The sequence below is a fragment of the Eptatretus burgeri genome, unplaced genomic scaffold (assembly GCF_056783735.1).
Source record: "Eptatretus burgeri isolate ZD-2024b unplaced genomic scaffold, Ebu_testis_v1 Ebu_testis_scaffold_66, whole genome shotgun sequence".
Classification (NCBI taxonomy): Eukaryota; Metazoa; Chordata; class Myxini; order Myxiniformes; family Myxinidae; genus Eptatretus; species Eptatretus burgeri.
In genome coordinates this window covers 1-14,082 of record NW_028222016.1, presented here as the reverse complement: position 1 = coordinate 14,082, position 14,082 = coordinate 1, and the positions used below count along the sequence as shown (strand labels likewise).

The following is a 14,082-nucleotide window of genomic DNA, read 5'->3' as shown; positions in this document are numbered from 1 at the left end:
CCAGTTGTTACTAGAGTTCGTCAGGGGTGTGTACTGGCCACCACACTTTTCAGCACTTGTATGGGCTGGATTTTAGGGAGGATGTCGGAGAGATCAAGCTGCGGTGCATCGTTTGGGAATGTCAAGATTTGGGACCTTGATTTTGCAGATGATGCAGTCATCTTTGCGGAGACTTTAGATATCCTTTTGGGGGCCCTAGAGGTGCTGAATGAGGAGTCGGAGCCGCTGGGATTACGGGTTTCTTGGGTCAAAACTAAGATCCAGGCTGTCGGTGACATCTTGGATGCTGCTGTCCTGTCTGTGTCTGTTTGTGGTGAGCATGTTGAGGTTGTGGAGAGATTCACTTACCTTGGCAGTGATATTCATGTCTCTGCTGGTTGTGAGTCAGAGGTCAATAGACGTCTGGGTCGGGCCTGGGGAGTCATGGATTCACTGGATCATGGGGTGTGGCGCTGCCGGTACCTGTGCGGGAGGACGAAAGTCTGAGTCTTCAGGTCCTTGGTACTTCCAGTCTTGCTCTATGGATGCGAGACCTGGACTCTGACCAAGGATGTGAGATGGAGACATAATTCCTTTGGTACCAGGTCTCTTCGGAGAATCCTCGACTATCGCTGGTCGGATTTTGTGTCCAACGAGCAGTTGCTGAGAGAGACTCGGATGAGATTTGTTACCTGCATAGTCCGTGAGCGTCAGTTGCGGCTGTCTGGCCATGTGGCTCGTTTTCCTATCGCTGATCCTGCTCACCAGATTCTCTCAGCAGGGAAGTCTCGTGAGTGGAGGAGGCCAGTGGGCCGACCACGTGCCTCATGGTTGCAGCAGGTTGACCATCATATCAAGGAGATGGGGATGGGCCTGGCATCTGCCTGGGGGATGGCCTGATGGAGGCCCCTGGAGTACCAGCGGAAAGTGGACGCAGCGGCGCGCTGTTCTGGCACATGCCCCCATACCTGACCTGACCTTCCACATTCGACATCATGTAAAGTGATAAAATGGAATGATGAATATTAATTGGGAATGTTGTGAAGACGGAGATATAGGGTACTCCCATGGTCAATATGACCAACGAATGATACTTGTGCTAATGCTTGCATGTAGATGCATCAAGAAAGTATTTTTTATTTATTTTGGAGTTGAATTTAATGCTCCTGGTTACAAACCTCCTGATTGATGATTAACAGGGATGAGACAATGTGCTCACATGGCAGGCAACACTTATTGCTGACTGGTCGTGCAGCAGGCACTGTGAGAGGACTCAATCTGTGCCCTACTGCCTCATCAATTTAGGGGGTTCGTTTCAGTTTTATTAAAGAGCCTAATATGGTCACAAATAAACGACTAACATTATGTTGTCCTGATGAGCCTGCAAAAAGGGTGAAATCGATATCGACATCTCTGCTTTCTTCTATTTATGACCACAGGTTTTAATCTTTAATCCTCAGGCTTAATTTGGAGGTGATGTGTTGGTGTATTTTATGCACAAGATATTGTTACGTTTGAGGGGGGGGTATGCATTCAAAGGGTAATTAGGATGTTTAATTGCCATGCTGTTCCAGGTATGCCATGCTGTTCGAGTTTACCAGGATCTCGATGTAATAAGTAGCAATTCAGTGGTGATAAGTTGTCTAGTAAATGTTCATTTCTTCAAGGGGGGAATGATAATTGTCACGTAATTATATAGGGACACGGGATAGGGTAAGTGTGTCTGCGTAAACCCCTTTTGGTATTCTCTGGAGACTGGCCGTGACGTCACAGGACAGTGCAGCGGATGGCTCCGCCCCGTGATCACGATTGGCGGAAGGCGATGGCGGTGGGCAAATAAACGGCTCGTTTGGAAGTGACGAGGACCAAGGATAAAAAGGTTCTGTTCGGGGTCGAAAAGGAAGAGGAAGAAGATTACAACCAGAACGATCGTGGTTTTTTGGTGTGGTTCCCTGTGGCGGCAGAGAGCGTCCTTGTGGTTGTGCTGAGTCGATCGTGTTCTTGATCGTGTCTTGGAGCCTTGCTGGGCCTCGTGCCTCGCCTTGGTTGGCTCTGGGGTTCTGCTGACTCGGAGTGCGGGGTCGGGCGGCGGGCGGACCTGCCTCCCTCTCCTGCTCGCGGCTTGGCGCCAGAACTGGTTCCCTGGCGGCTGTGAGCGGACTTGGGCCAAGACCAGGAGGTCGACAGCACCACGGTTTCTCCTGCCCCCCTGACGAGAGCAAGGCCAGCTCGTCCGATGCCGATCCAGGGACAGTTGCGTCCACACCACGGTCCAGCCTGACCACCAGAAATAGCTACGTTGTGTGTGTGTGTGTGTGTGTGTGTGTGTGTGTGTGTGTGTGTGTGTGTGTGTGTGTGTGTGTGTGTGTGTGTGCTTGGCGCCTTAGAGGGATTGAGAACTGTATATTCATTGGAATTGTCTGTGTTTTTCCCCACGCCCGATCCCACACCATCCCGTCGAATCGCCCCGGATCCCTCTTCTTGCCGAGTCTTGTTATTTCTGGTCAATAGTAAAAACGAATTAACATCATCAACTCAGTGAAAAGTGACTCGTGCCACCTTCCTCGTCCCGTTTGCGGTAGAGCGATTAGAACCGCCATGTTTGGGTTATAAACAAATAAACCGCCTCCATCGTTTCAGCTCATTCTACGTTGGCGGGACTGTTCAAGTCCCGTGGACGTCACATTGGTGTCAGGGTGTTGGATGTTCGAACCCCTCTAAATTATATACCAGGATTAAAATCTCGCCACGAATTGGAATATAATAATAATAATTGGAACTGGACTGATCCTCACCAAACTTCACATGCTGACAGAACATATACCCGGGAGTGTCCCAATGTAAAAGAATTGTACTTCCGACTTGCGGTTTCCGAATTATGACGTCATCACCTGATTTCGTAACCTTAATTTTTCAAGTTCAGCCGATTGACATGGGGCCAACGCCATTTGCAATACAATGAAAAAATAATGCTACAGTCAATTGAAGACAATGACTTCCGACTTCCTGGTTTCCGAATTATGACGTCATCACCTGATTGCGTAACGTTAATTTTTCAAGTTCAGCCGATTGACATGGGGCCAACGGAATTTGCTGGAAAATGAGAATTAATTAAGTGGCAAATGATGACATGAAACCAGCCTCACATTGTTGAGGCATTCTGGTTTTTTATCTGATGCGGCAATAAATCTTAACATTTTTGAACTCGAGTCTTCTGCATATAAAACATGGCGGGGAAAATATAATATTATTCCTGTGCGGAGCACGGGTATCCCTGCTCGTATACATATATATATATATATATATATATATATATATATATATATATATATATATATATATATATATATATATATATATGTGTGTGTGTGTGTGTGTGTGTGTGTGTGTGTGTGTGTGTGTGTGTGTGTGTGTGTGTGTGTGTGTGTGTGTGTGTGTGTGTGTGTGTGCGTGTGCGTGTGTGTGTGTGTGTTTATGTATATGTGGAGAAGAGAAGGGATTGAGAAAAAGAAGAGTTACAAAAGGGTGGTTCGAATCTTGCTCTACAAATACAACGCCTGTTCCTGTCAACTCATACGAGGGGAAAGATAATCCAACAAAATAAAATATTAGATATATCGAAACTCCAGGGTTCCTTTATGTATTGGATATGACTCCCCTGGAGTGTTCCAAAACTGCAATAATACGAACAATATCCTCTTTCCCCAAGGGGGGTTTCCTCCTTGGACAAACACTGTATTAACGTGTATAAGTTTAGTAGCTTATTGTATGGCGTTTCGACGTTAGTCTACCGGAATTAAAAAAATATTATAAACCTCAAAACACATACGATTACCTTTTTTAGAGTCGCTAATGCTGTTTTACATGAAACTGAAATAAATTTGGAATAATCTCGACATCCTGGAGGCATTCTCTGCTTATCTCGTCCAACAAAGATAAATGAACCCAAACTGAGATCATTGTCATCTCTGGACTCCAGAGAGTATAATAACATGACCCATCTCGGTACTCTCGTATGGAGTGGGTGTGCTGGTTTTTAAAATGTGGCATTTTTGGGGGGATAATTGCGTCTGTTTTATGTAAAATAAAACACTATGGAGGTTGAACATCCATGTTACAGAGGAAGAGTCCCTGTAATCCCCGTCTTGTTTACCCCGTGTACCCCACCCCATCCCTCTGCCTTCCACAGATCTCTTGTCTCTGTTCCCCCACTGTTTTGTCCATCCCTCTCCCACCCCTCTTTTCTCCTGCTCCCCTTGTTGTATGTAATGTGTCTTAGCTCTCATATGAGCCTTGACATTCCATACAAAAAAGAGACGAGCCAGGTAAATGGTTTCTGCAAAAAGGGATCTCCCAGTGGGTTGTCGGAATTCAAGTGAGTGAAATGAGCACAGTGCTCCAGGCATTGTATTTGGGCTCTGGGAAGGGGAGAAATGCTGATAGCCGGAATTGTAATGACTGATGACTTCGATTGGGGGTAGGGTGGATACCCGCATCAATGGAGGTTGCTCACCCAGGCTCGACTCTGCAAGCGGAGAAGGAAAGATGGGGCCGATTCCAGTATCTGTGGCCACCCAAAGGAGGAAAGGACAGCGTTGCTGCAGGTGAAACAGGTCCATTGAAATTTTATGATCAAATTGAAAGAGATAATTTGCATTTTAGAAGATTTGAGGAAAGTTTGTGATATTTTAGAGTTGGAGGAAAGATAAATTGGTTATAATTTCAAGACTGATAGGATTGGAATAGGAAGTGCCTTTTTTCACCAACCTCTTCTTGCTCGGCTACTCTGGCAGATTTGGAATTAATGGAGACTGAGAGGGAAAATGCACTGATATAGAGGGAGCCTACAGTTTGTGTCAGTGATATGGAGTTGGTGCAGGTGCAGTAAATGGTGGGCAGGGAGGGTGGAGATGCAAGGATGGGCGAGGTGGAAGCCTGAAAATGGGGATCAAAACAAGGAAAGGTGTGGCGGGGAGGGTTGGGCTTCCAAACAATGGGGAAATAGAGGACTGAAAAAGGAGGAGAGTGGGGGAATAGGTGTGGTTAGTTGTGGAAAAGGGAGTGGGGGAATTGGTATGAAGAAACTTGGGCATAAATGAGGTAAAATACATTCAAGCATGGGTGCAGCAAATTCAAAGCCCAACCGCAAACAGCAATGGAAAAACATGATGGAGGAACACACGTGTGACAAATTACACACAACTAGACAGGAAGGAAGAAGCCAAGATAAAAATTGGAGTGTGACATTGTGTTCAAAGTCAGATCACATTCACATGATACAATGTCATTTTATTTTCAGAAACATCCGAAGGAGTGTGGTCAGCCCATGTCGGATCTCAGCCGTACGTAATCCATAAACGATCGGATTTGCAAGAGGCTGCAGCAAATATAACAATGAGTCACTCAGATGTTTAAAAACGTGAGATAAAGACTTTCCAGCTGACAGACGCAGAGAAATAATAGCAAAAAGCATGGAAAAAAGGAAGAAAGAAAGTACCAGCCAATGGGTGAGACATGTGTGTAGAGCCTTATTCCTTCCCTCGGAGTCCTGGACAGAACGTAGACATTCGTACAGAATGAAACCATATGTGATGATGACAACAATGATGATAAAGGAGATGGTAATAAAGGACAACACAATCCCATACATACTATTAACTGTGATATCTTCACATGATAGATTAGCTATAGAAATAGGAAGACATGCTACATTCGGAAGTACATCCTTGCAGAATGTCCGTCGCAACAATAACATGGGATAAACAGCCCTCGTCAGGAAACACCAGCAGAGTGTGGCCCAAATCACTATGTGAGCTTTGCTGTTCGTCATCAGGACACTGTAGCGGAGCGGATGGCAGACGGCCAGGTAACGATCAATAGCCATGATTCCAAGTATGTAAGTTTCCATTCCAGCATAAAATGAAATGAAAAAAGCTTGAATGGAACAAAGACTTATCCGAGTTTGGTTATTTATGATGATGCTGTACATGAGTCGAGGCAGCACAGTTGTTGAACCGATAATATCCATTAACAACAAATAAGCAAGGAAGATGTAGACAGGTTTGTGTAACTGCTTTCGAAGGATAATGAGCAGGATCAACACCAGGTTGAGAGTGACCGTTACAGTGTAGGTGAACAAGAAGGCACCGAAAGCCCAGGGCCGCACCTGCACCGGCTTGTGAAAAATCACTTGGAGGAAGAACACGTCCTTCAGTGACTGATTCATCTCTGAAGAAAGCTTACCGACTCTGGGGGAGGAAAAAAACAACGAAGATTACGACCTTGTGTCGAAGTAATTGGAATTAAAAAATTAAATGAGACATAGCTGTAACTCGAGAGTACATAGAACACCTCACCCCATGTTGTCTTGACAAAAAGTACATGGGAAGGGTCTTTTCACCTCTTCCTTTGCGTTTGCGAGTGCAATCTACATTTCCTATGAACCGAATTTTTGTCTTAATCTCGACATTTCCCAATGCTAAGAACACCATTGAATATATATATTGTTGCGGTCTTCGCGCCCGCCGGCGTGCTGACGGCCACGTAGCTCGAATCGCGGCACGTCGCCCACCGGACGGACAATCCAGTCGTGACCCTCTCGGACTAACGCCGGGAACCAGTCACGGGCGGACCTTTCGGTCTCACCGCGATCGAGCCAATCAGCCCCCGCGTGGGATAGGGTTGCTCGCCAAATTCGACCTACCTAAGTACCCACGCGGAGGGTAGACCGGGCGATCGCACCTCGCCGCAGGTCGACTTCGGACACGGGCCACTTAAGCGACCCGTTCCGTACTATCAGAATAACCGAGCGGTGTTATCGTCGACCTCGACGGTTCGATTAATTATCGGGCGTACTCAGCCCACTACCAACCCTTTACGTGAAGCAAGATGGGGATTCAATGGGAGAAAAAGACGAAGCGAAGCGGGAGAACAGTTCAATAATAAAGCACATTTATTCGCGGCACACGGGAAGCACACAAATACAATTCCACCAAATGCACACAAAAAAAAGAAAACACAATTCCATTTACACAAAAAGCAAATATAAAAGTGAAAACACAGTGCAGAGCTAATACCGACTACCGAGCACACGGCAACACTTATACAATTCTACTTCACAGACGGCGCCGACAACACATACCCAAAACCAAGGAAAAGAAATGCCCCCAAGAATGAGGCAGGCCTGAGGCCGAGACCGGGTCGCGCCTACCCGTCTGGTGATGAGACGCGGAGCGGCGATGGCGCCGCACTCCGCGGGCCTCGCGGACAGTGCCTGGCAGGGGGTGGGAAAAAGGGGCCCCCTTGGTCGCACTATCTCAGCGCGGGGGGAAACAGGAGGGGGTTGCTGATGCTCGGGGTATAGAGGATCTTTATTATCCCTGGTGTGCGTCTCCACCTCGGCCAGGTCGCGCTGCCGGCCTTCCTCGGGCGTGCAGCTCCCGGCACCGTCGCGAGCACCCCCTCGTCTGCCTTCGCCGCTGCCGCCTCTCCGCCTCTGGACTCTCCACCCTGGACTCTTCTTTGGGCTCTCCTCGTTCGACTCTCTTCAGCTTCTCCAGCTACTGCAGGCTTCGGGCTCCAGACTTCCACACTGCTCTGACTGACGAACACCGTCCTTTTATCCCCCCGTAGCTTCGCCTTTGACCCCCTCCCTTTGACCTTTCACCTCGCTCCCCATTGGCCCGAGAAAAAGTGGGCGTGAAGGCTTTTTGATCCACAAATTTGCATATATCGATCGTCCTGGAGGCGGGGCCAAATCGCCCCTCGCTCACCGATTGGACGGCAAAAAGTGGGCGTGTGTCGTTTTTGATCCGTTTTTGAAGCACAAAATCCGTGATTTTGTACACGCTGTTCGACGTGCGCCCTGCACGAGTCCAACACCGGTACCCACAGCGGGGCAAGAACGGTGGCGATGCTACGGTTGCGAGGTGTGACGTGAAGGTTGTGGCGGTTGTGGTGAAGCGGCGTTGTGGTTGGTGGTTGATGTTGTGGTTGTGGTGGTAATCATGGCGGTTGGTCCAAAATAAAGATAGTAAAAGAAAAACGGCTATCCTGAAGAGTCGCAGCTCGCATAAATGACATGTATTCCCACTAGACAACGGGTTTGGGCCTAACTACACATATACTTGCCGAGATACCTCACCTAAGGGACCTGAATGGTGGTTTGCGAATTTGGTAACCACAACACTACCCCCTTCCCTTTTTACAGACTCGTCCCGAGTCGTCAAATTTTCGTGTGCCATCATGTGTAGTTTTCCCCTAGTACATTTTACCTACGGATCCCTGAGTGCGACATTCATGGTATTCGTGTCCCCAAAATAAATAACCTGAGGGCTGCGTAACTATCTAAACAAACTCACTCACACGGACGACTTAAATAAAATTGCCGGCGCTAAGACATACATGCCGGGGGCGCACTCATATTTACAGTACATCTTAACCTTAACTTACAAATTTTACACTAAACCATGGCCCAGGATCATTGAACTCTGCAAAGAAAAGCAGTTAGCAGGGAGCCAGGCTGCCCACATGCAGTCTCTGGCTCAAACAATGCAGGTGACAGGTAACGTGGCTGGCTGCTCACACGCAGTCCAAGGCCTTCCCTTTTGAACTGAACGCAGTGAACCACAACGGTGCATGGGCTGCACAAACGCAGTCTCCGTGCCAGCTCAAGTGGCACACGCAATGAGCACAACGAATGGATGCATGAACACAAACACGGTGCACGGGCCGCCACTGCAGGCCCGTGTTGTAGCTGCCAACAGGGCAGTTCTCGCAGCTTGCAAACTGTTGCCTTGCGGATCCTGGCGCACATGGAAATGAACAGGGGGGGGGGCAAAGCAAAAATTGAACGGGGCTGGTGAACGTGGGCAGTGGGCATGGCATGGCAAAGGCAGCAGGCAAACACAGCCTGCAGAAGAAGGCCGCTGCAGGCAAACACAGCCGGCAGATGAACTGGCCGGCACAGGCCTTGAAGAAAAAACAGCCAGCCGGCAGATGAAGTGGGCCGGCACAGGCCTTGCAGCACAGCAGCTGCAGACGATCCAGCCGGCACAGACCTTGCAGCAAAATAACAGCTGCCGATGAAGTTGGCCGGCACAGGCCTTGCAGAAAAAAACAGCCAGCCGATGAAGCTGGCCAGCCTTTGCCGTTCAGTGGAGGTTGGTGGAGGGGGTGCGGTGGTGCTGGCCACTTGGAAGGCGGGCTCGGACCTACCTACCTGTCTCCCTCCCAACCTATCGCCTTTGCCTGTCACTGTACATACCCACTCCCTTAATTTGTCAAACCCCAATTTAGCCCCAACTTAATTTTTTTCTGTTGTTTTTATTTTTACTCCCCCACTATAAATCGTCCCCTAACCCCCTTTATCGTCCTTGTTCGGCTAACCTATCCTGTCACCTAGCCTACTCCCAACCCCTACGTTCCCTTCCCGGAGGGGAATAAGGGAGAGCTAACGTCCTGTGTCGAGGCCCAACGAAGCCTCAGAATGGCCTCCCCAGAGTTCGGCGATCTAACCCAAAGTGGGTCCAGCGGCCCACAACGAGTGCGAGGGGATGGATGGTGCGGAGGGGTACATCTCCTAATCTACCCTAACCATTTAACTGTTAAACTACCCCGGGGCTTTCAACAAGCGCCTCTCGCTTAAACTATTGGTTCTAACAACCCAGATTCCCGTCGCCTGTGTTGGTGTCCTCACAATTTCGGGCCTCGCCCCCCAATTTTCTCTCCGTGCCCTCACACGGTCTCCTGGCTAGGACACGTGGCTCCCTTTGGCAGGCACGACCCTCTGCCGAATCTCCCGCTATGGCACCCCCAGGCACTACACTGCCTCCGAGCCTACAAGCTCCCTAACACCGGGGAGTGCCCCCCATGGCACCTCCCCTGAAACACACACGTGGCAGGCCGGCCTCCCGGGCCCCTTTCCGAGGGTCACCCGTGCCCACAACACTGCCCACGCGGCTAATGGCACCCCGGGCCCCCGCACCAAGCAGGCGCACCCGTGCCCACTACTCTATCCCGGCCCCCCATGGGCCCATGGCCTACCGCGGCCGACTAGCCTGGTGCCCGGGGTACCCACTCAGCGATACTCACCTTTCGCAGCCACGCTCCCAAGCCCGTCAACAGGGCTCCTGCACCCCTCCAAATGGGTCTCGAGCCTACTTTCCCACCAACAACAAAACGACCTCCATATTTCAATTTGACTAACCCAGCTAACTCACTCTACACTGACCCCGGGGTCCCTTGGGCGGGAGTCACTCCTCCCCCCAATCACTCATCGCACCATGCATTCCCCATTCACTCCACACACACAGACCCGCTGGCCTCACTCACTCACCAAGCACATGCTTCCAATTCACTCACCAACAACTCTTCAACACACACACCACCGAACTCTGCCATCCTCCTAACTACCTCCCCTAACTAACTCGTGCTCCCACGTCGTCCCTTAAACTAGTAGCACGTTCCTTTTAACACTACGTAGCTAAACTACGTCAACTCTACACATTCACAAGTCTGTCATGTCTCCAAATAATCCCATTTTATTTCCCAACCTAAATCTGGCTGCAATCCCTCTAACTAATCCATTCCACGGACTCCATGAGGACTTACCCCTGCCCCATGAAGTCGGTCTAGCTAAGCTAACCCTTCCCCCTAACTAGTTTCCATCCTGTGCCCAGGTAAGGGGGTCTTTCACCCCTTGCCCAGGAATCCTGTACACCCGAAAGTGAGGCTTGCTTTTTTTTTTTTTTTTATGCGCAGCACCTGCGCGGCAACTCAGAGCTCGCGCACTTTGCACCTGCCCGTGACGTCATGCAGCTGCACGTGTTCCTCGTCCCTCCTTGGACGGGACCATCCGGCAGAGATACCCCTCCTGCCGGATTCCAACCACACGTGCAGCCATGACGTCACCGTGCGCAAAAAAAAAAACACAAGCCCCACGTCTCGAGGGGTTTCCCACGCGAACACATGTGCTTTGCCCGTTGGAGCTGAACACACACGATCGCGTGGAGAACCCGTCCGGTCCAAATCCATTTCCCTGCCTAAACTTTGTCCGTCCGCGGGATCGGCAAATCCACCGCGTGCGTTTCTGGACCGGGACTTCACTCTCGCAAGCGAGCACGTGGTGGTCTCGTGCGTTGCACAGCACGAACCGCGTGCTCACTGCTGGGTGAACCCGGCACGGTCCCCGAAACAGCTACAGCCGCTACCCGGCTTTCGTTCCTCCCATGTCGCCGTCGTCGCCATTCAACCCACGCACACCTGCGTGTTACGACGCACACAGTCCACTCCATCACATTCACACGGGGAGACGCGGCTGCGTGCTCCCGCATGCCGACCGACATCTCCCTCTCATACCGCTCTCTCACACACACGGTCTCCCTGGCACACAGCGACCTTGCACACGGCCGTTCACTCACGCGTGCCTCACTACTCACACAAACCATACTACTCACACGTGGTGCTCCATTCACTCGCGCGGGGGCACTCACCCGCGGTGCCTCACCCACGCACGCGAGGGCACTCAACCGCTGTGCCTCATCCACACACCGTGCCTCACTCATACACGCGGGGGCACTCACCCGCGGTACCTCACTCGTACATCATACACACGGCGACACTCACACACGCGGTCTCTTCCACACAACGTCCCTCACTCATACACGCGGGGGCACTCAACCGCGGTGCCTCATCCATACACCGTGTGCTGGGAAGCACGTACACCGGCACAATCGCCACCACACCACTCACACGTGGTGCCTCACTCATACTGGCCGTTTCACTCACACACACGGCCTCACTCACACACGGTGCCTCACCCACACACGCGGGGGCACTAACCCGCGGTGCCTCACTCACACTCCGTGCCTCATCCACACACGGCGTGCTGGGAAGCACGTACTCCGGCACCATCGCCACCACACCACTCACACACGGGGTCGCTTCCACACACGGTGCCGCACTCACACCTTGCACCACACACACAGGGACAACCACACTGGGGATTTGTGTCCCCACAAGGGTCTCCGGGGCCTCTATACCCCCCAAGCTCTCCGTGCACCTGTCCACAGCACTCGTCCCCTCAACCTCGCAAAGCACGACCGAACTCACCTGGTCGTGACTCGCCTCAAGGGGGCATACTCCCTCCCCTCGTTCCTGGAGGAGGCCATCCAGGTGCTCGCACCGGGTCCCTGCACGCTCCGCGAGCTCACCCCTATTATCCTCCACTACCTCCGTGTGTGTGTGTGTGCGTCACTTACCCCGTCTTCCTCGTGTAGTCTTTCCTCTATTTTTTCTATCTCCCGTGTCTCTGCCAACTCTTCACCCTTTACCTCCCTTGTCTCAACTATTATTTCCTTTGTCACGGCCTTCATGCCCGCCTGCAGGCATCGGCCCATGTTCTGCGTCTCACCCCGCAGCTTTTTAGTTTCTTCCTTCATGTTTGCTTCCACTCCATTTATTTGCTTGTTCATTTCGTTTCTCATTTCATTCGTGTTTGTATCCATCTTTTCGTTCATGCCTTTCATTCCGTTTTTCATTTCATTTGTGTATGTATCCATCTTTTCGTTCATTTGCTTGATCATGTTCGCTGTCATTTCCTCATACATTTTTGCAAGCATGGTGAATAGCTGGGCCATGTCGGGTGCGCTTGGGTGAGCCGTTTCGGCAGGGGTTGGGGAAGGGTTTTGGTGAAGAGGGGGAGGGGAGGTGTCATACACCGCGGCCGCTGCCGCACCCACCTCGGGCCCTGGGTTCAGTTGGGCGAGTCCGTGTTCCTGCACAATCAACATTTCCTGCTCGGGGACTCCATCCTGGACCATGGATTCTACATTACTACACATATACATTTCTAATACCCCCGGCTCCCGCTCGCCTTGAGACGCCATCTTGCTTCTCGTGAAGGGTTAATTTAGCTCGCTCGTAATTTGGAGGGAATCGGGGGTCGCTTCTCTCACCCCTGGACCGATTCCCGTGAATTTAGTTGGAGACAGGAGAGCCTGTTTTCCTGTTCTCCGATACCAGTGCCGCGAGGAGGGCGATGAATTTGTATCGCACGACCTGACACCAGTGTTGCGGTCTTCGCGCCCGCCGGCGTGCTGACGGCCACGTAACTCGAATCGCGGCACGTCGCCCACCGGACGGACAATCCAGTCGTGACCCTCTCGGACTAACGCCGGGAACCAGTCACGGGCGGACCTTTCGGTCTCACCGCGATCGAGCCAATCAGCCCCCGCGTGGGATAGGGTTGCTCGCCAAATTCGACCTACCTAAGTACCCACGCGGAGGGTAGACCGGGCGATCGCACCTCGCCGCAGGTCGACTTCGGACACGGGCCACTTAAGCGACCCGTTCCGTACTATCAGAATAACCGAGCGGTGTTATCGTCGACCTCGACGGTTCGATTAATTATCGGGCGTATTCAGCCCACTACCAACCCTTTACGTGAAGCAAGATGGGGATTCAATGGGAGAAAAAGACGAAGCGAAGCGGGAGAACAGTTCAATAATAAAGCACATTTATTCGCGGCACACGGGAAGCACACAAATACAATTCCACCAAATGCACACAAAAAAAAGAAAACACAATTCCATTTACACAAAAAGCAAATATAAAAGTGAAAACACAGTGCAGAGCTAATACCGACTACCGAGCACACGGCAACACTTATACAATTCTACTTCACAGACGGCGCCGACAACACATACCCAAAACCAAGGAAAAGAAATGCCCCCAAGAATGAGGCAGGCCTGAGGCCGAGACCGGGTCGCGCCTACCCGTCTGGTGATGAGACGCGGAGCGGCGATGGCGCCGCACTCCGCGGGCCTCGCGGACAGTGCCTGGCAGGGGGTGGGAAAAAGGGGCCCCCTTGGTCGCACTATCTCAGCGCGGGGGGAAACAGGAGGGGGTTGCTGATGCTCGGGGTATAGAGGATCTTTATTATCCCTGGTGTGCGTCTCCACCTCGGCCAGGTCGCGCTGCCGGCCTTCCACGGGCGTGCAGCTCCCGGCACCGTCGCGAGCACCCCCTCGTCTGCCTTCGCCGCTGCCGCCTCTCCGCCTCTGGACTCTCCACCCTGGACTCTTCTTTGGGCTCTCCTCGTTC

General features: G+C 51.3%; 1 protein-coding gene across 1 annotated transcript; it reads right to left on the bottom strand.

Moving 5' to 3' along the window:
• Positions 1 to 5,253: 5,253 nt before the first annotated feature.
• Positions 5,254 to 6,230, bottom strand: LOC147007613 (olfactory receptor 8G17-like). Its single transcript, XM_085866724.1, has 2 exons — positions 5,477 to 6,230; positions 5,254 to 5,356 (listed from the first exon to the last, which is right to left on the bottom strand). Exons 1-2 carry the CDS (start codon positions 6,203 to 6,205, stop codon positions 5,264 to 5,266), a joined length of 822 nt encoding a protein of 273 aa, XP_085722850.1. The 5' UTR covers positions 6,206 to 6,230; the 3' UTR covers positions 5,254 to 5,263.
• Positions 6,231 to 14,082: the final 7,852 nt, after the last annotated feature.